This window comes from Channa argus, chromosome 9 (genome assembly GCF_033026475.1).
Source record: "Channa argus isolate prfri chromosome 9, Channa argus male v1.0, whole genome shotgun sequence".
NCBI lineage: Eukaryota > Metazoa > Chordata > Actinopteri > Anabantiformes > Channidae > Channa > Channa argus.
In genome coordinates, this window is record NC_090205.1 from 24,662,419 (window position 1) to 24,683,434 (window position 21,016).

Here is a 21,016-nt window from a genome sequence, read left to right on the forward strand (position 1 = left end):
TATTTATAATCACCAACGAGAAATAACTTGACTTGTGCTCGACACAGCCTGTATTGCTCATTGCTCAAGTACCTCAGATACACACATGTGAAGTCAGCTTATTGAATGTTGCTAAGATCTGTAAATTCCTGTTTTGGAGCATTAGTGATATTAAACACACAGTAACTATATAATGTTTGTATACAAACACTTCTTTTTAAGGGCCTCAGATTAATGATTATTAATTGGACATTGGCCAGCAGTGTCCTTGAGTGTCCTGACTGAAGTGACTGAACATGTTCAATGATTAAGTGTTGGTCGATTAATGATTACCTGCAGATTTCAGAAAACACGGCATGACAGGGTTCTGCTGCAAATGAAACCGTTTTGCTTTATTTTGTTTTATGGAGGAAACAAACTCATTTCTACTGAAATCTATTAATTTTCAGCTGTAAATTTGAAGACGTTTTTTAAAAAGTAAGTACATTAATTTGCCCGTGTCTGTTTTTTCATTCCAGGATCTTGTGGAGCTTTTTAACTTCCACAACTATGACAACTTGAGACACTTTTCCAAGAAGCATGATCCTCGCAGAGAAGGAGGGGACCAGCGGGTAAGGCCACAGCCTCTTGTTTGTGGGGGGTGGGGGACACAGTCATCATCATCATCATTATCATCATCAGACAAATGAATCAGCATGCTAAGAATGTGCTGGCGACACTAAGTTTACTGCTTCAGATTTTTTGCCACCGTATTTGCACAAAAAGCAGCAGCTAACCTGTACAAAATCTGACAAGCTTGGAACTGGATCCTGTCCAGTTGGCACAATAAATAGTTAAATAGCTAAGCTTTAATTATTCAGGAAATGTCTTCGACGTCAAGATCTCTGTTACAGTGATCCAATTACATAAAGATCACAGTAACTATATACATTTAGTCGAAACAGTCACCGTGCACACTTTTTTTTTTAAGATGCCAAATTTTCTTAGAACTGTGAGTTGGTCTCAGAGGAATCTCTCTTTAGGAAATTTTAAAGCCAGTCTCACCTGTGATCTGGTGTCAGAGACTGAAGATCAACTAGAATTGAATAAACTAGTTGTGGGTCTGACTTTTTTTTTTTTAAATAAATGTTACACACTGCACATACATGCTCGCAGAAAGAGGTAAACTAATTTGTTATTCGTGTCGATTGAAACAGCAACACACCTATGGACCAATGGATTACGAGAGCCTCCAACAAGAGCTAGCTCTGAAAGCCCCTCTTTGGAAAAAGGTGTCCCCTACTGAGTCGCACCAGGACAGCTCTACCACTGTAGTCTATAGGATGGACAATGTGGGCAAGTGAAACTGAAAAAACTAAACTAAACAGACAACAAAAAAAAGGGGGGCGGGGTCCAACCTGTTCTGTCCCCCCACACCTTGAACCCTCGACCTCTTACAAATATCATAATCATCTTTTCTCAGCCTCCAGTATTTATAAATAAATTATGCAGAGGATTATTTATTACTTGTGAAGAAAGTTACTATGTAGGCAGACGGACTGGGGAGCGTCTCCTTTTTTATTTCTGATGGAAAAGGAATATCTGCCTCGTTTATTTTGCCCTGAATTCCAAATGATCTCATAGACGTTGGTTCAGCATTGCCTCAGCCTGTACAGTCAAGTATTTGTTTGTTAGTTTTTTTCCCCTTTCGTCCTTGTACTGCCATGTTATTTTATTCTATTTAAAAAACTTTTTGAGGGGTTTATTTTGGTGTAATTAAAAATGTAGGCTACAGGTTTATTTGACATTCTGGCTTAAGGATTTTAAAAAAAGAACATGTTCAGGTGTATTTGGGTGTTTTCAGATTCAGTGGACAAGCTTTTAGACTGAACCTGAATAGACTGGTTTTGTGAATCATTGCTATTGTACCTTACACTGGGGCCAATGCCTCCAGTAGCTAGAATCTAAGACTCTACTTGCCCATAAATATAGATGTTGCTGTGCTGTATTCGATATTCAATGCCAATATTTGTTTTTGTACTGTTAAAAGCTTTTGGGTAAAAGGAAAAATATTTTTACAGAATCAGTTAATGCACAGGCTTGAGCTTTGAATTCTAAAGGGATTTTAATAACACAGGTGAATAATAGAGTTTATTACAATATGCAACTTTTAAATTGGACTCTGCCTAGCGGGTTCCCTCTCCCTGCTCCACCAGACTCACTGCACAGCCCTTCAAGTTATTACTCTTACAAAATTAGAATGAATATGACGCTACAATACATATCAGTCAAGCTGAAATTAAATCATCTTTTCTGATTGGTCGGAACAGCAAACCTCTCTCAGAAACTTCGGAATAACTCTGCACAGCTGTTAAATAGTTATAGTCCTCAACACCACCACAACAGCACAAGTTTCAGAGCATATTTCTGCTATAAAAATATTAGAAAAAAGTAACCTCCTGTAGTTTTAACTCTCCATCGGCCTGGTGAAAACTCTGGACCTATTGACAGACGTGCGAGGCAGCATACAGTAGCAATGCTTACACAGGTCTACATTAGAAGAAACCATTTGAAACCTCAAGCTAGAGTGATTTCTTAATGCAAAACATTTTGCAGGAGAATTGCCTGATAATTTCAGCACATTTGTACAGTATGTGCTGGAATAATGTGAATAGTAAACATTACATTCTAATTTAGCATCATTTGTGCCTCACTCTAAGCATAACAATGTAATAAGAAATGACTGGCAATGAGAAAACTTGGAGTTTAATACACATTTGAGGTTGCTGTAAAACATGGCTTTAGCTTGATTTGAAGCCAGTCTTTATGCAGGATCACAGTTGTAGCTTTTTTTTCATATTATGTGTGTGTTTTTGAGGGGTCCCTTTATGACGACCCTCTATATTTGATTGTCCTCCTTTTTCGACCAGCTGTAGAGTTGTAAGCTGCTGTTGCGTTTGGAGAAAAACCACATGTTTGTCAATGTACTCGTTTGACGTCAGCTGATTAGAGTTGTGCGTGGTGTGTGTTTAATGTTGCAATTTCCAGTGAAAGCCCCTCATAGCTTGTGTGGATCTGAATAGTCCTCATTCAACCTTTAAATTCTCTGCTGTGAGGAGGTGAATGCAGGGTTTCTCTGCCAGGTTGTATAGGCTGCCTTCCAAAACCATTACAGTATATTTACCCTGCAAACAAAAAGAATGCCTTAGACTAGAAAACAGGGCACTGTACGTTTAAAGAGGTTGTATACTACTGAGGGTAATTCATTATATTTATGACAGCACATATTCCCTTACTGTCAGTCAGTTTGCAAAAGTACTAACATAAGACTTGAATTATTCATGGGCCCCTGTGCTGATTAGCCTCCTCCTAATATTACATATGCTTTTGTGCTGCAGCTCCAGCTGTGTAAGGGTTGGTGAGTAAGACATTACATATATACTGATCGATATACTGGAGTCTGGTTCTGAATAGGATGGGAAGGAACCTGCTGATGCGTAACTGAGACTTGAACAAGATGCTTCAGAACATGAGGATGTGTCATATTTTGAAATATATGTAGCTGGAGGCAGCTAGTTTAGCCTTAGCACAGACATACTGGGTTCCTTCAGAGTGACAGAAAGAAACAGTGCTAAGCAGTTAGTATTTTAAGCTACTATCTTGTTTCTCACATAAATGCAATGCAAATTTGTATATGCTCCATGGTGGATTCAAACACGTTTCAAATGAATTTGTCAGCACTCCAGCATATCTCCCATGTCACCTTAATCATCATACAAACCATTATACAAAATTAATTAAATCATATCAAAAATGTAAAACAACAGTGACTGACATGAACAATGGTGTCTTAAAATTAAAACCAAACATATACCTCAAATATTACAAAATGCAGCAAAAACAGAAACATAATATGGAAAATCAGGATTTTGCAAAAACCATCACTAGTAAATTCTGGGGAAACTTAGCCCAATTTGCAAATGCTTCTTTTTCTTTTATGCCCACTTTTATATAGTATATAAAAGTATATAGTATATAAAAATGCCTGCCTCTAAAGAAGTTAAAAATCCTCTTGCAGCAACAGATTATTTTTTTCCCCCTTTTTTTTTTGCAGTGGCTTTGTAAAGTCTGGCTTTAAAGGAGAAGAAAAAACGTAATACTGCTAAACCAAATCAGTTTTACCAAACTGTATTAGATGCATTTAACTGGTCCAGTTACTCAACAGTTCCAGATTTAAAAAGTGTGTGTGTGTGTGTGTGTGTGTGTGTGTCTGTGTGTGTGTGTGAACACACTTCAGATGTTTCAAATGTATGATATTCAGTCCTCAAGGAAATAGCAAGAAGTTGCACATGGTTGACATGTCAGCAGATGCCTTAAATGTCACTATGTGACTGCACAGTTCAGTCATTGTTAGACTCAGCTACTTTTTGTGGGACCTGAGCTGCTGGAGCCGAACATACTCTGTGAAAACTCATGTTATACTCGTATTATCACATTCACTGACTTCTGTTATTTTATTTCTGTGTGGAGGTACAAGGTATTCAAAAGTTTCTGTTTTTATTAAAGCTCCACAAAAATGTTGGTCTGTGTTAAACCAAACTCCCTAGTACTGCTGCAGTGTTTTCTACAGAAAGCACAGAGTCAAGCTGGCTCTGTCGATACTTCAGAAGATGCCTGAGGGGAAATTAGCTGTGGTCTATGTTGAAGGAATTGAAGGGCTTTTATTAGGACAGTGATCCTATTTCTAATCCTTAAGAGTTCATAGTTTTCCGCACATTGTTTTGAAATGAGAAATGTTGCAAAGCAAATGTCTACACATCTATGTAGCAGATAACAGCGGAAACCATGAGGAGTATTATACGGCAGTACAATAAAAGCTGCTGAAATTTAATTGGACTGAAACATCTGAAGATAAAATTAGAATCAAAATTAGGACTCAATCAGGTCAAAACATTCCTTTTTTGTTTTTTTTTTTCCAGTCAGAAAAAGTTTTGGGAGCTTTATTCTAGTTTGACAATTCTCCCTCTTTATTGCACATTTTTATAGAGAATATTTTCATCGGTAACATAAGAATAAGCAGCAGTTACAATTAAGAAAAACCAGGGTACAACTGTTGATAAGAAGAAGACTGAGAAGAGGTCTTTTTCCCCCTGATTTCTCATGTCCCACTGTGGACAAGTCTCTTGCTGCTACAGAGTCCCTTCCTTGCTGTCCCTATCTACAATACATCACCTGCATGTCAACTGGACGAGACCAGTTCTGACATGAGGCTGGTTAACTGGCAGTTGGTCAGAATTGATTATTGGATCTGTTTCACTTTACTCCGTGTTAGACTGTACAAGGTTGATGATGGGATGTCGCTTCTCACGCTCCTCCAACTAGTAATCTGTGCCACCAAACGTGAACTTCCATGAAAATCATGTTTCATGTTTGTGTATTTGATGTGACCTTTTTTTTTTTTTCTCTCTACATTCAGTCTCATACTTCATCTTGCCTGCATATTTTTGGATGTTTTAAATGTCTTTTTTTATGATGTCAGTGTTTTAGGTTCATTTAATTTACCTTTTCACGTTTTATTTATGTTCATTTGTTGTCAGACAAATTATATCCCTTGTGACATGGACTTTGCATAGAAATGTAAAAATCTATCACTAACATTTCAATTTGGTGACCTTGGAATTGTAGGGTTCTATAATGTCTTGGTCAGACATATTTATAAATTTGTGTATTTATTTATGTGCGACCTTACAAGCAACTGTTTTAACCAAAGATCTACAATTGGAAAATGTTTTAAGATTGAGAAAATACATGTTTACAACACTTTGCATGTTGGGAAAGATGTTACACAGGGAACCTTTAAAGCCAAATATCCAAATTAAGGGCCTACACTAGATGAAACTATACAGTTCCAAGCTCATGATTGTTCAACTTTTCTATGTTTTTGCTTTCTCAATCCATGTGGTCGTAATTCAGTATGTACAGTCTCCATAAACCTACCAACTGTCCAACACTAAGACATGAACTTGTCTTCTTGTCTCACATTGCTAAGCAAGTTCTTATGTTTAGCTGTGATGGTTGTGCAGACATGACAGTGAAGGTGGTGTTAAAATCTGTGTTGCCTTTGTGTCCATTGTATAAAATCCAATAAAGTACTGTTTAACATATTTTCCTCTTTACTCACAACCATTCTTTAAAATCAACAAGCACCTTTTCCTCACTTAGATCTTTTCAGGAAGATTTGATGCTCCTATTAAGAATTTCTCCCTCCTTCATTCAGGTTGTTTGCAACAGTCGCAAATAATTCCATCTTCATTCCTTAAGCTCCTGAAAACCTGGCTTTGCAGCATGACTGCTTTGCTCACCAACATCTAACTTGCTTCCTACGTAGAGGTTCAGTTTTGCGGTTCAGTACATGTATATAATTGGTATTGAACTTTACTCCGTTTCCCTAAAAGAGAACCTGTACTCTCCAAACGAGACCCATAGGAAGCAGGTCACCCTTTAAGTGTGATGTCATTTTTGATTTTTTTTTTTTTTTTGTACTCATAAAATAAAGATGATAATTGATAAATCCTGTATAACTGTGCTAAGGTAAGCTAACTGGCTGCTAGCTGTAGCTTCGTGTTTATCATACATATGTGTGAGTGGTGTCAGTTTTCTCACACAACTCTGTCAGAAAGCAAAATAAGTTTCGCAAATAGTCAATTTCTATTTGCAAACTTGTGGAATTGGATTCAATATGCTTTCTGTTTGGGTGTGGTTTGACTGACAGCAACCAACCACGTGGACAATCATCAGATTCTGGTTCAAATCCTGATTGGTGCCCAGAAGAACTCAGTTTCACCTCTTCCCAAGTGTTCAGGCTGTGGTAGAAAGTAGTGAGTTCATTTCTCATAGCAAGGTGCTAAATGAGTGGGGGGAAAGGGGGATTATAGGGCCTTGAAAGTACCTATAGAAACAAAGTGCATTTAAAATAAAGTCAAAGTTGCTAACACATGTATGTTGTTGATGCACTGAACTGCAACTGGGAAACTTATGGCCAACACGTGACATACACACTGTGCTCTCTCATCATGTTACGTAACATGCTCATCCATAGCTGTCAGCTACAAATTCCAGCTGCAGTTTCAACACACCCTCGTCAACAAACCAGCACTTGTTGGAATGTGTTTTTGCAGCACTGCTGAACGCCGTGACCTTGGTTGTGAGGCCCGAGAAGTTTTTCATACTATTTTACTGTGTAAAACGACAGGTTCATAATAGTCTCTACATATCACATGAATTGTAAAATCTATAGCAAAGTAAAAAGTAATTACCCGCAGATGTTTTTTTTAATTCAGAACCAAAGAAATAAAGGCAACGTGTGTGTGTGTGTGACTGAAAAGCACATAAATCCTGACAATCTATAATTACGTGTCTGTTGAGTTTGTTTCCAGTTCGTTTTTTTTTTTTCCTCAACAAAGAGTCTTTTTTTTTTTTTTATGAAAGAGAATCTTTCTGTTTTACACAGACTGAGGCAAAAACCCTGAAAGGACTCAGCACATCTCTGAGAATATACCAGAATGTCACGCAGTTCAGAAGCAAACTACAGCCAACAACTCTGCACATATTCATCAACAGAAACAAGAACAAATAATTTTGATAATGATTAGTCACACAGACTAGGTTTCAGCTTTTCAAAAGCTGACTATTTGCTGATAGCAGCTGATTAACAGGTTCTTTACAGCTGGTCAGACCAAAGGAGTCATGTAAATAAGTCAACGTGGGCTTTGGCAGATGATATTTCATCTCATAAAATTAATGTCATAAAATAGTCAATTAACTGGCTAATCAACATATTATTTGACAGTGCAATAAACAATTGATTGCAGCCCTGATCATTTTACGCTGCTGAAAGTGTAACACAGTATTGTTTCAGATATGTTAAGTATCAAGTATCTTTTCTTCTTTGTTTTATGTTGTTTAAGTTTTGCTTATAGGAAATGATTCATTCCTGTTTCATGGTAAGTCTTGACTGATGCAGAGATTTCTGTGTTCACAACATTCAGCCACGTTGTGCTGAATTGTTTGTGAAACTAAATCTTTAAATGCTGTCGTAGTTTGGATCAACGTTTGCCATAATCGAGTGGGATGATTGAATGTAACGTCTGAGTGCTGCTTACGAGTGATATGTGTAACATTAGATGTGTAGAAAGTGATGTGTCTTTAATCCCAACTAATCTTTGGTGGAAATAGTTGTTTTGTAGCTTTATTTGTAGCTGCTGGAGTTAGTGGAGTGGTAGTGAGAGGAGGTTGTCTCAGTGGTGCTTTTGCAAATGTTCTCTGTCTCTTTGTTTGTCCACAGGTCAAGTCTGTGATCAACCTGCTGTTTGCTGCCTACACAGGAGACATCTCTGCCCTGAGGAGGTAAAAGGCTCACACACACTTATTTCTTGTCTCTGTCCTCCGTTTTTTTTTTTTGCTCTTTGCTGACCTCAAGTGGCAGCAGAAAAATGTCACACTTCAGGAAAAGAAAACTTTGACCCCAAATGATCACTCATTCAACTTTTTTCACACAATATTTTACGAAGTGCAACGTTTCTGTTTGGGGGACTTTAATATGTACTACTTTCCAATAAAACTGGTTAGATTTTTTATTTATTTATTTTAAGTTTCTTTAAGCAAACTCTCTGTGTGTGTGTGTGTGTGTGTGTGTGTGTGTGTGTGTGTGTGTGTGTGTGTGTGTGTGTGTGTGTGTGTGTGTGTGTAGGTTTGCACTCTCATCTATGGACATGGAACAGAGAGACTATGACTCCAGAACAGCACTTCATGTGGCAGCAGCTGAAGGTAATATATATGCACGCTGACAGAAGTATGTGGACACCTTGTCCCAACGCCATGTCTATAAAGACATGTTTTTTCAGTTTGGTGGACGAACTTGACTAATCTGTTCCTGAGTTCAGCGCAAGCCGACACTGTTGAGATGACCTAAGCCTTTTTTTGCCATCATCTGTGCTCGGCCTCATTAATGCTCTGTTGTCTTACTGGTGGCAAATCTCTGCAGCCTCCGTCTGGTGGAAAGACTAAAACTACACAAGCGGAGGAGGCTGTTGTAGTTGCAGACTTTGTTTTTTGGGTTTTGAAATGCGAGTTTCATGTCATATGTGACATTTTTGGATGTACATATTTTTGTCTGTGTAGTTTAACCCAATACCTTTAGTTTTTACTGAGAAGGTTGAGCAGTTTACTGTATATAGCAGAGTATATACAGTAAGAAAACACATGGAAACCTTGGGTTTGCTGAGTGTGTGTGCATCGATGCTTATTTAACCACAATATCTGCTTCACTTTCAGGACACACAGAGGTGGTCCGCTTCCTGCTTGAGGCTTGTAAGGTGAACCCACAACCCAGAGACAGGTGAGTCCACAATCCCCATCTACATTAGTTTCTTATTACCATCTGTACCATCCATCCATGTTAACAGTTTACTCTGTTAGGGGCCCTGGGGGTTGTTGGAGCCTTTCCCATCTGATATACAGTACATACAGGTGGGGTACAGCCTGAACAGGTTGCCATTCCATCCGACAATTATTCACGCTGACATTCACAGAATGGCAATTAGAGTCCAGAGCTAATGTAAAATGCTTGTCTTTGCACTGTGGAAGGAAACCGGAGTAAATGCTGTTGTGTTTGTTTCCAATCTGTTCAGATTAAGTCATTTAGAACATGACAGGTTTGGCTGAGGGCGTAGCTCATTTTATACAGCAGCAGGGGGTACACGACATGAAAAGTACTGTATATGGCCATATACTTAAAACAGGGTTTAGTGTTTACTCCTTTATGTAAAGGCCTGTTGGCCATGGGAAAGACAGAAAGCGGAAGGTTCACGTCATAAATTCATTAAATCCACCAAAACTATCTATATATCTAACATTAATGTTGGTGGCCTGGAACATGTGAGGAAAGCAGCATCCGTACAGAGATGCACGAGTTTTTCCTTTAACAAAGTGCTAATGCTTTGTACAGATGGGGGAACACGCCAGTGGACGAAGCCGTGCACTTCGGCCACCACGATGTCGTCACCATCCTGCAACAGTACCTTGAAAAATACAGCCTGCCTTCTGGTGGCGCCGCTGGTGACGACAAGGACAGCGCTGAGAAAAGCCTGGACAGCCTGCTGTAGAGCTGCTGCACACGTGTGCAAACCGGGGACTAATTGTGCTGTTCTGGAATAACTGTACATCAGTGCTCAGACTTTTGAAACATTGATGAATGAGTGGTTTTACTTCTCTCTGTTGCTGTTCCTCATCCGGTGCACTCGCTTTGTGTGTCAATATATATCGCTGCCCTTCTTCCTGTCCCTTCCTCACCTCTGTTGTTGTGTAATGATTGAGTTATGTGTGAGTGAGCACATTATCAAAACAGTTGAAACAAATGATACAATATCTAATATCTATCTGTAATGCAGTGTTTACACTGTACTGCTCACGTAAGCTGGTAATACTGTAAAACACTGGTGTCACAGCATCTTATTAGTTACAGTACACGTTTGATAATATTTAAATAAAACTCTTACTGTATTAGTTATTGTGAGATAGTGAGGTGTGTGTACATTATGGTAGAAATTGTGTCTGATTGTGCACACGTGTAAAAGCTGCAGCCATGTGCCTGTTCGATCTACTTCTACCTGCATCTGTTTTCAGATTGTTCTCCTGACTCAGCAGGTTTTATGAGACCTCACATCTCTAGTGATGCCCCTGAAAGATTGTATTCTGAATGTATTTTATTAGTGTTAACACTTGCAATAGAAGCCGTTTGTATTTATTTCATAGAAAGAAGTTTTGAATGTTATTGACTTTTATTTCTGTTTGCAAATGAACAGTTTCCTCTGTGCATTTCATAGGCTTTTAAACCGGACGAAGAATGTTCGGTTCCGTTCAACTGTTTCCTCCCACACATTCTTCATGGAAACATTACACATTATCACGAGTCTTTTTTGCAGCAATTCGTACTCAACTGATCGTTATAAGGCTTTACATTCCACTCAGATCAGATCAAATCAGTGTAGTTGTTAACATTTGCCTCCTGATTCAGTTCAGTAGAACATTTCCTTTTAAAGGTGTTTATTTTCCTGTACGTTGAGGTGTTTGTCATTTAGCGGCACTATAGTAGAAACACTTGCCAGTAGAAGACAACTGCATCAAAACTTGATTAGAACTTGGTGTAGCTAACAAAATACCAGCAGAACGTGTGCAGATTTTATAAATGTTTGTTTGTTTGTTGCTTATTTAAAGGATTATACCTAAAATGTGTTGTTGGTGCCCAATACGTTAAATGTGTGCAACAAAAACCGAACCACTTTCAATCTGGAATTCTGTTATATTAAAGATTATGATGGCTCAAAGATACCATCTGAATTTCTTCTGACATCAGTTTTTCTTCTTTAACATGGTCTTGTAATCTAAGTGATTGCTATTAATATTTACATGTGTGTCAACGCAGCCCACTTGCTATTACAGTACACACACACACACACACACAATAAATCACGGCTCTGGTAAACAACTTCAAGTCTACAGCCGAGCTACATAACAGCAGTTCTAAAGTGCTAAGATGTTCACAGCGACAGTGATGACAGCAGTTATAAAGGTTACTTATAGGATTATGTTTAACACCATGGTCACATTTGTTTTGCTTAAACATTGAAGGTAGCATTTATTCACATTTGCATTTGAGTTTACATATGCATTCTGTTTTTGCTTTTAATATCATCATGATTTCATGTTCCATAAATTATTAATTGGCTTTTTAAGAAAAGAACATTATTGCAAGACACTTAGATTCAACCTATTCCTATAATACTTATGAGTTGTTGTGCATTTGACTAATGAGGTAAACCATCTTACTGGAATTACAATACAGAAGAATAAATGTTTCAGTGGATACAATGTGCTGTGCCTCTGACTTCCTGCTGAATTATTTCTTCCTAATAGTATGTTGATTTTTTAAAATATCTTTTATTTTTTTAGCCCTGGGAACTTGTGATATGCTGTATATTTGAGGAGACTCATGTAGCTTTACCCAGACAACTGCCAACAACATGTGACTCATTGTTTTTGTCCTAACTACAATTATAATTAGAGGCCTGGTATTGATAAAAATGCAGCTGTTAATTCTTCTGGCTTTGGAATTCATTCAAATATGTATATTTAAAAGTAACAAGACACTGAACCCCTAACAGCCCATTCCCCTCCCCAGCTGTGCAGTGCCGGTCCAAGCCCGGTAGACATTGGGGAGGGTTGCGTCAGGAAGGGCATCTGGCGTAAAAACTGTACCAAATCAACATGCGGACAATATTGCGCTGTGGCGACACTGAACTCAGGGGATAAGCTGAAAGGACAAAAATAATAATAAAAAAAAAGTAAAACTACCGAAGTACACATTTCTACAGAAGTTTTCCCTACTACTCAATATACCTGAGACAAAAGGGTTTAAAAAAAACAAAAACAAGTGCAACAAATGCAAACTGTTTAAATACCTCTACACTGCTTTTATCTTTATACAATTAATGCATTTAGAGGGATTTTATTCACTGATCCCTTTGTTTCTTTTGCTGTACAAAAACCTGCAAAACTCTTAACACAATGGCCTGTCCTCCTCCTTATTTTCAGGAGTTACTGGCATCACACCAGACGGCCAGACTTTGTATTTCCTCTTCCCAGTTTGACCAGAAGCCAGAGGAGCCAGGTAAGCTATGGATATCAGATAATAGTTCCTCGATCAGTTCTGAATCATCCTTCATCTGCAAGCAAACCAAAAGCATTTATAAAATTTAATTACGTGTAAAGGTGTCGTGCAAATGCAGTAAATCCAAAACAAATTCTTGATAAATCTGGAATAACTAAAACTGGGACATTGTTAAAGCGGTTATTAAAATTACATGAGTATGTAAATGTTGGTCAGATTGCTCCTTGATGGGTGAATAAGCTTCTTCCAGCTTCATGTTGTGTTGGCAGCCGTCTTTGCTGTCCCCAAGTGGCCAAAAATATCAATGCGTGCAACTTTAAGTGGACTGCAGGGAAATTATTTGTAAAATATAAAACTCACTTTTATGTCTGAGTCAGGCTCCATGTTACTCTCTATAGACGGAGAGTTAGGTGGTGTAGGATACCTGTAGGAAAAAAATACAGTAAATGTTTCAGATACAATATGGAACCGAAGATAATTATCAAAGATTTTAGTCTTTAGGGTTTAATTTTTGTTTTGTAGTTTGTTGTTGTCTCATTTACATTGAGAAAGGAACAAGCTTCTTGTTTATGTATCCGCTGACATCCTTTTGAGGAATGGGCACTTCTGCTAAAAAAAATAAAAATAATAAAAGATTAGATGTCATTACAGATATGTTTCAACAAACATATCACATACTGTAAAGTGGAAACTCTTTTTTGTAAGATGGCCTGACATTAACACTGTAAATCATAAATAGTTACAAGGTGAGCAGGAGCTTTAAAGCAGCACATTCAATGCTAGTAATATATTTTTATTTTTTCTGAAAGATTATATCAAAAGTGAGAGAATAATAATATTTAACTTGGAATTTAAAGTTGGTAGTCTTAGTAATAGTAGGAGGAGGAGGATAATAAAAAAAAGAAATAATCTTGAAATAATAATTTCCTATTGTTGCACTTAAATATTTCAGATTCGTAAAAGGTCAAGCAAGAGAAAATACCAGAATTTGTGTAGTAGCGTCCAAAGGCCTGGTCTTTGGGGATGTCTGGGTAAAGATAGAGCAGAGGGTTGGTGGACATGCTCCTATGGGCTCTCAGACTGTAGAGGTAAAGGATATCTGGCAGAGGCATGACCAGCAGCTCCTTCTTGGTGTAGGGCTCCACTGCGTGCACATGGGTCTCTGCGGGGGAAGCACAGATATTAGTGTGTCCTCAGAAAACCTGCATAGTTACAATCCCAATTTGAACAGGTTTGGCCCAAATATACGTTCATGTAGCGAAACATACCACCGTTACAATGTTCCACCCAACTGAAGGTGATGGCTCCATCTTTGCTGCTCTCACTAAAGCGAAGCAGAAAGGTCCCCGTCTGTTTTTCCTGCAACAAGATCTTTGTTCTCTTCCTGTCCACAAACCCCATGATGTGGCTGAAAACACACACACACACACATATGCAATATGAGTGTAGTTCATTCGGAAGTACAGTAATTATTGCATCATACACACAATGACATCTTAGAATGACGATTAAAGAAGTGTCTTACCCATCACGCCAAAGATCCACCAGATGTTTTTTGATCAAATCCAGGATTCCATCAATCCACATCCAGGCACTTTCGCTCTGGTAGAGAGAAAAGCAACATATGGTCCTACGGGCTGTACTGATGGTGAAAACTACAGTGTGCCAAGAATATTGCTCAGCGCTCACCTTGAAAAACGTGCTCCAGTGGATGAAGCCATTAGGATCATCTGTGAAGAAACAGTTCAAATTCAGTTACATTAAATAAAGACATATAACCTAACATTAGCTTTTGAATTCTGCTAAATAAGTTTCTTAATTAAAAATTAAAAACAATACTCAACTTCTGTTTGTTATGGTAAACTCCCTTTTGCAAGTTAACATTAACCTGGCACAGTTCAACGCCACTCACCCACAATTTTGGCCCTTAGCATGGAGAGCTGGTTTTCATCAAGTCCTCGCTGGCCAACGGACAAAAACTGCCAGCTTAGGACCTGTGATAGCTGCTGCCAGGTGCTTGGGGGAGGATTGGCAAACAACAACAGGTTCTGCAGAATAACATGTGCAAAACAAAATTCATAAGCCACACAAAAGGTTTGTGACGTGACAATGGTGTTAAGACTAGAATTATGCACATATGAATTTATTTAGGACATTAAGAAGAATTAAAAAGTAAAATATAAAGGTGAAGGCTAACTGATGTTAATATTGTGACTGTAGTGTGTTGAGGTGGGATGGCTTTACCTTTGGCTCACTGGTGGACAACATGTTGGACCACATGATAGCGGCCCAGGCACTGGAGACCTGATTTGTACTGGAGATGACAACCACAGGCAGGGAGCTGACCTGAACCACAAGAGACCAATCCAGAGACCATCCACCAGTATTTATAGTTTGGCAGCAGTTAACTAATGAGTTGCTTCACTGAAGTTCAGATCTAATTTGTCCTGTTCACTCACCTCGATGTTAAACTTCAATTCTGTGTACTGAAACCCCATCACAAACTTAATGATGTGCAGCTCTTCAGTGACTCCCACACAATTCTGTTGAAGGATGGAGAGACATGGTTTATATTTACCCAAGTTACACAGTCTACATTGAGATCCTTGCACCTTTACTCCTCTGCATTTATCTGACAACTGCAGATTAATGATATAAATTATAATGAACAAATAAAATAGGACCTCGTAATTACAGGTTAGGATAAGGAAGGAGTGTGTAAAGTAGGTAACATTAGTCTCTTGTTAACCAATTGGGAGTTTAGAGTACACAATGATCCATCAATTATAATAAGACAATATAATCAAATATTATAATATAATAATCTGTCTATACAGAGAATCTGTGTAAACAATTATACAGAAAAAGGTCAAAATAAAAAGGCACCATGCTGATGATATAAGGACAAAATCAAAGCTTTGTCTATTTAAGATCAGTTCTGTAACACAAACTTAAAAAGCCCCCTCGCAGCCAAACATGGAGGCCCCCACCTTATGTACTTGGGTTATGTGTAGCTTTGTTGAATATAGGGGATTTCGGTTTAGATTCATAAATGCAACAATGCCTCAAATATTGCAATTAACATTTTTATAATTCCTTCATCATTATGTGGGAGGCTGAATGTGCTGTTGTTCAGTGCAGAATCACTGAGAGTTGCTGAATTCGGCTATAATCATGCATAGGTGACCAAAATGACACACTGAAGCAGCTCACTGATAAATATGTGTCCTAACGTGATCGGTTATGTTACAGGCAGTACTTTTAATGTAAATGAATGAGAAACAGAGGACGGTAATGACCCGTCAAATGAACATCTACCAAGGAGTAGTTATATAAACTTCTACTCTTACCTCATTTGAGCTTTTGTTTTTTGCTTTGGTTTCCTTGATTGACTGGGGGGGAGAAAAAAAGACAGTCATTTTATTCTGTACAATTTGCTCTAACCCACGTTCAGCTTTCCAACAATTTTAGCTTGATGAGTTTCGTACCATGTGTGCAAATTCTGCCACCAAGCCTCCGCTAGGCGTGTCCACATCCAACACCTTACTTTCATCACGTATGAAATCAAATCGCCGAAACCTACAATATCAAAAACCAACATGGGTCTAAAGTAAATTTGAATAATTCACCAGCTTTACATTTCAGATTTTCGTATAGTTGTGCGTACTGCAGGATTGACTTACCCATTCACTTGGCTGGCTTCTTCAACATCCCTGAATTTTAAGGAGAACAAAAAAAATAATAAAAACATGTGAGCTTTTGGTCACAGGCTCCAAACCAAAGCTTTTGCTGTGACTTACTTGTCAAATGCAGGTTTGACTTTAAGCAGGTCCTTGAATTCAGGGACATTTGCTAAAAACCTGAGAAAAGAAGAAAACAGATATTGATTAAAAAAAAAATAATAAATTACAGTTTTTACGGTAAATAAAAAAAAAAGAAAGAAAAGAAAATATGATGGTTTGTGGAACAGCATGCAGAACTATCCCGTAAGAAGTGCACCACTCGTACCTCACTGTGGCCGTGAACCGCACCCCGGTCTTCAGAATTAGAGGTCGTTGACTTAAACTTGACATGACCGGTTGTTTCTCAACCACTAGAGCACTGTAATGCACAACCACAACAAAACATGTCAACGATATGAAAGTGTGTGTAGGTGCTGTATACAACATCGAAGAATCCTAAAGCCGAATCTTACTTTGCAAGAAGTTTTTTAAGCAAAGACTCTGCGAACATGTCTGTTTCCACAGGGAGGGTGGAGCCATCAGTGCTGCCGTATTTCTTGTTCTGGTCTTGCAATTTCTGCAGCTGTTGTCGTACCTGTAGTAGCACTTGTGCCATAGTTGTGAACCTGTATATAGAAGAACAAGCAGGCACACATACAGTCACGTTAAACTGTCCAACTGACAGTCAGGGTGGATTCCATAACCACATAATGTATTTTCCTCCACATGAAAAATAAAAAGGCCACTGTAGTGGGAATCGTAAGTCCTCACCACTCCTGGAGGTGGTCCAGAGATGTGGCAAGTGGGCATCCAATGCAGGCCATCTGCTGCCTGAGCTTCCAATCCGGGAGCTCCACATCAGTGAGAATTGCCACAATCTGCTCTGCCGTCTTTAGAATCTTCCCGATCTGACGCAACACCAGCTGCAAAAGCACAAAAAACACACAGAAAACAATAAGTATCTATCTAATTCACCAGCTTAAACCATGAGAATACTAAGAATGTAGATATTACAGTGGCTTAGAGGCATTATATTGAGTATTTGATTATGAAAAAAAGACCAACTGTATTTCCAGAAAGGTTGGGACTGTATGTAAAATATGAATAAAGAATGCAATGATTTGCAAATCATCTGTTATTTTGGTTGCAATTATGGTTTGCTCCTTTTGCATTTGATAACAGCAACATGTTTAAAAAAAAAAAAAACACCTAGTTGGCGTTAATTGGAAACTACAAAAGTAAGAGGGGATGAGGTTAAAATAATGTATATTCAATTGAAATGTTGAGCAGCTAAAATCCACTAGAGGCAAAGCTTTTAATATGAAAGCAATCTTCTTTTCCCACTTACACAGGGTTGTTGAAAGAAAAGGTGATGGAACACAGTGGTAAACATGCTCCTGTCTTAACTGTTTTAAAACGTTTTGCTGGCATTGAAAAAAAGAGTAATAAAAAAAAAAAAAAATCAAATCAAACAATGACATTTTGTGTTTGAAATGATATTCACGGATCTTAAATGGATCTCCATGACAACATCTACTTTAAAAATGCTTCAAATAAAAACCTATACTCAAAACATAAAAAGACTTTCAGCAGTTTATGCTGCGACAGCAACAACTCTAAGATGCATCTACAGTACCTGCTTTGTTTGCATGATAAAGCTGCACTGCTTAAGACATTCCTCATTCACAGCACTGGACTCGGCCCATCCAGCGTATTGCTGCACTGGTGATGGCAAATGAGAGCATTTTCAGTAAATTAACCCACAACAAAGGCATCATGTGTCTCTTTAATTATTACATACCTTTGCTTTGGAAGGTCTTTTGTATATAGTCAAGGTTTTCATACAGTACCTCCAGGGACTTCATCTCCTTCTTGACATCCTGCATTAGTGTTCACAAATAGAAATAGTAAAGAATGGTTTTAACGGGATGATTGTCAGATTAAATACAAACAAGAAACAACTGTGTAGCGAGAAAACAAATAGGTTGGAGTCCAGGTGAGTTTACCATAGTCTGTCTTTTCAGCTCACTGATGCTGCTGTGCAGCAATTGGCTCTTTTCATCCACAGCTGGACGGCCACAAGCCTGACAAAAACACACAACTCCTTCATTCTTTTGCCTCGATCATGCACGTGATCATGCATGCGTGACTTACAGCCTATGCTGACATTGTGCGGAACCTAAGTAACTGTACATTACATTGTGTTCAGCTGAATGTGCAGCATCCAAAACACGACATGATAGAAAATGCTTTGACATAATAGAACATATAATCAGGACGACTCATTGTAGTATGTGTATCACTCGATCAAACGGATCTTCTGTACAAAGTTTCTTTGGATGACCGATATAATTATCCCACCTGGTTTGAAGCCAGGGTTTTCTTTTCCTCCAGTAGGCATTCAGACAGGATTATGGCCAGGTTCTTTGGTTCATTTTGAAAGTTGTTCTGAGTGGAAAAAGCCAACAATTAAATAAAGAGAATGTCTATGCTTGAAATATTATTAATAAGCACAGTACAGCTGAAGATGTTCCCAGAAACAAACAGCATCTCCCACTGGATATTTTTAGTCCAGTTGGCAGCAGGTCTTACGTACCACTAAGTATTCTTTAATGCCTAAAAAATCAGGTGCCTCGAGAATTTTGCCCTCCTGGATGGAACGGTTCCACTGTTCTTCCAAATACACGAGGATCTCATGAAAACAAGCCGCTGCTTTTTTTGGATCCACAGCTGCCAAGTCCCTAACACAGAGTAAGAGAAAATGGACATTGGTGAAGGCACTGCATCTTTTTACAAAGCCACTGTATCTGGAGATTTTGTAAGCAACGTCTCCAAAACAAACAAAAAACCAAAACAATGAAAACAGCAGAAACTCCCTATCCACTTCCTTAAACTACGGAAACAGGCCAATTAGATTTAGGTTATGGAAAAAAGTCCGGCCTTAGTGTACCTGGTATTATAAGTATGCAGTAATTATACTGTAGGCGTGTACACTGTACAGATTGAACACTGTTTCAGTTTGATACACAGTGGGAGTCACAATATTTTGGCTGCTCCTCCATGTTGTCAAGTGTCCTTGCAAAGAGAGGTGTGTGTGTGTGTGTGTGTGTGCATTTTGTTTCAACTTGTGAGAACAATCCTCACAACTTAGAAGAGCTTTCTATGGGTTAGGACTTGCTCTTAGAGTTAAAGGTAGGACAGGGTTCAGGTTAAGGTCGGTGGTAAACACTGAGCCCAACCAATGTTCTCACAACAACCTACAAACAGACATAGCTGTGTCCATCTCATTCATTTTAAATAGACTGGCCAAAATAGTGTAATGCACTCCAGTAGTAGGATAGTGTGTTATTATTACCTTTATGTAGTAAAATAAATACACTGTCTGGGCACCGTGAACACTAACGTGTCCGTGCTAAACCCCTCGTCATCCAGCTCATCATTAAGTCTCACTTACCAGTCCTGGCTCTCTATGTAGAAGCACAGAGTGTGGCGGATGTGTCGGGGGAACTTAGTCTCGTACAGGTGACTCAGGTGGCCCTGGAGTAAGTTCAGCCTCAACAGTTCCTGCCACTGGGCCATCTGCAATAAGCCCAAAGACAGTGAGGCTGCGGCCCGGACGGGAGCTCTCAGAATACATTCACAGGATTAGACCTTGAAGAAAGTAATGTAACTCTCACACACAGCATGACTGTAACGTACACACACACACACACACACACACACACACACACACACACACACACACACACACACAGGGAGAGAAGCCTTCACTAGAAACCTCGAAGTGCATTTTTTACCGTGCTGCTGCTTCAAAACAAAGGGAGTTAAATCGACTTGGTGTTTATTATGACAAACGTCGTTACACTTTTCCAGCCTCGGGCGAACTCGCTGTCATCAGCCGACTCTCCACTGACATTCCGCTCGACACATTCAGGAAACGTTCCCACAACAAAAGTTCCAGTTTTACAGCTTCTATAACATCAGCGACTCACCTTGTGGTTGCTGGTGTTTGTATTTGCTGTAGCACCACGTCAGGGAAAAAGGAGCAGGCAGACAGACAGACAGCTAAACTAAATATGGATCCAAAAGTCAACTGCACAGACTGAATGAAAGGATGGAGAGAGTCGGGGGGGGGCTTTTATAGGTGGACACGCCCACTAAGGCCTCGTGATTCTCGAGAAACTGTGCCCCTGCTCCGCGTCAAGTTAGATCGTGGTTACACATTAGTAACTTCCGCCTTCAGACAATTAAAGCTGTGTGTCACATTAGTCACGTTGAAAGCAGCACTAACTCATATTTTGAAGTACGCAGGTGGGAGTACATTTAAACAACAGTACTTTTGCAGAAACCTTTTTATGAGGCACGTGGAACACATTTGGATTCATGTTATCAAATACTTTCCTCAATAACTGATGCTTAGAGAAACGAGAGTCTGAGTGAAATACTCTTTATATACTTTTTATATTAGAGCATATACTTATAGGCCACTTCAAAAATAAATCAATAAATTATTGGATTTATGTATTTCTATTCTTAGTCAAACTGAATCCCACAGGAAATTATCACCAACTCCAAAGTATCTGAGCCCTTTTAAAACATTGTTTTGGTT

At 38.7% G+C, this 21,016-nt stretch overlaps 2 protein-coding genes across 7 annotated transcripts in view; one reads left to right on the forward strand and one right to left on the reverse strand.

Annotated features, from left to right (window-relative positions):
- glsb (glutaminase b) overlaps positions 1–11,365 on the forward strand; it is a 33,969-nt gene extending 22,604 nt beyond the window's left edge. For 2 of the 4 annotated variants that reach the window (XM_067517452.1, XM_067517453.1), the window contains 5 exons: positions 498–590; positions 8,303–8,364; positions 8,708–8,784; positions 9,292–9,355; positions 9,965–11,365. In XM_067517452.1, coding sequence (XP_067373553.1) covers positions 498–590; positions 8,303–8,364; positions 8,708–8,784; positions 9,292–9,355; positions 9,965–10,121 — 453 coding nt within the window. In that variant the 3' untranslated portion in view covers positions 10,122–11,365. Of the gene's footprint in view, positions 1–497; positions 591–1,175; positions 6,123–8,302; positions 8,365–8,707; positions 8,785–9,291; positions 9,356–9,964 lie in introns of those variants that run through there. The other 2 variants (XR_010915269.1, XM_067517451.1) reach the window with 2 other exon arrangements.
- Positions 11,366–11,758: 393 nt separating this feature from the next.
- LOC137133642 (signal transducer and activator of transcription 1-alpha/beta-like) lies at positions 11,759–20,550 on the reverse strand. 3 transcript variants are annotated; one of them, XM_067517442.1, is made up of 25 exons: positions 20,400–20,550; positions 19,862–19,986; positions 19,004–19,148; positions 18,769–18,855; positions 18,414–18,491; positions 18,209–18,287; positions 18,044–18,129; positions 17,179–17,330; positions 16,881–17,033; positions 16,694–16,786; positions 16,486–16,545; positions 16,369–16,398; positions 16,174–16,264; positions 16,036–16,077; positions 15,145–15,228; positions 14,930–15,031; positions 14,598–14,733; positions 14,375–14,415; positions 14,211–14,287; positions 13,954–14,093; positions 13,668–13,847; positions 13,228–13,294; positions 13,046–13,109; positions 12,583–12,740; positions 11,759–12,516 (listed from the first exon to the last, which is right to left on the reverse strand). In XM_067517442.1, exons 2-24 carry the CDS (start codon positions 19,984–19,986, stop codon positions 12,606–12,608), a joined length of 2,247 nt encoding a protein of 748 aa, XP_067373543.1. In that variant the 5' UTR covers positions 20,400–20,550; the 3' UTR covers positions 11,759–12,516; positions 12,583–12,605. The 3 variants fall into 3 exon arrangements, with proteins under 3 accessions (XP_067373543.1, XP_067373544.1, XP_067373542.1); XM_067517443.1 differs by having other exon boundaries at positions 11,759–12,740; positions 13,228–13,291; XM_067517441.1 differs by having other exon boundaries at positions 11,759–12,740.
- Positions 20,551–21,016: the final 466 nt, after the last annotated feature.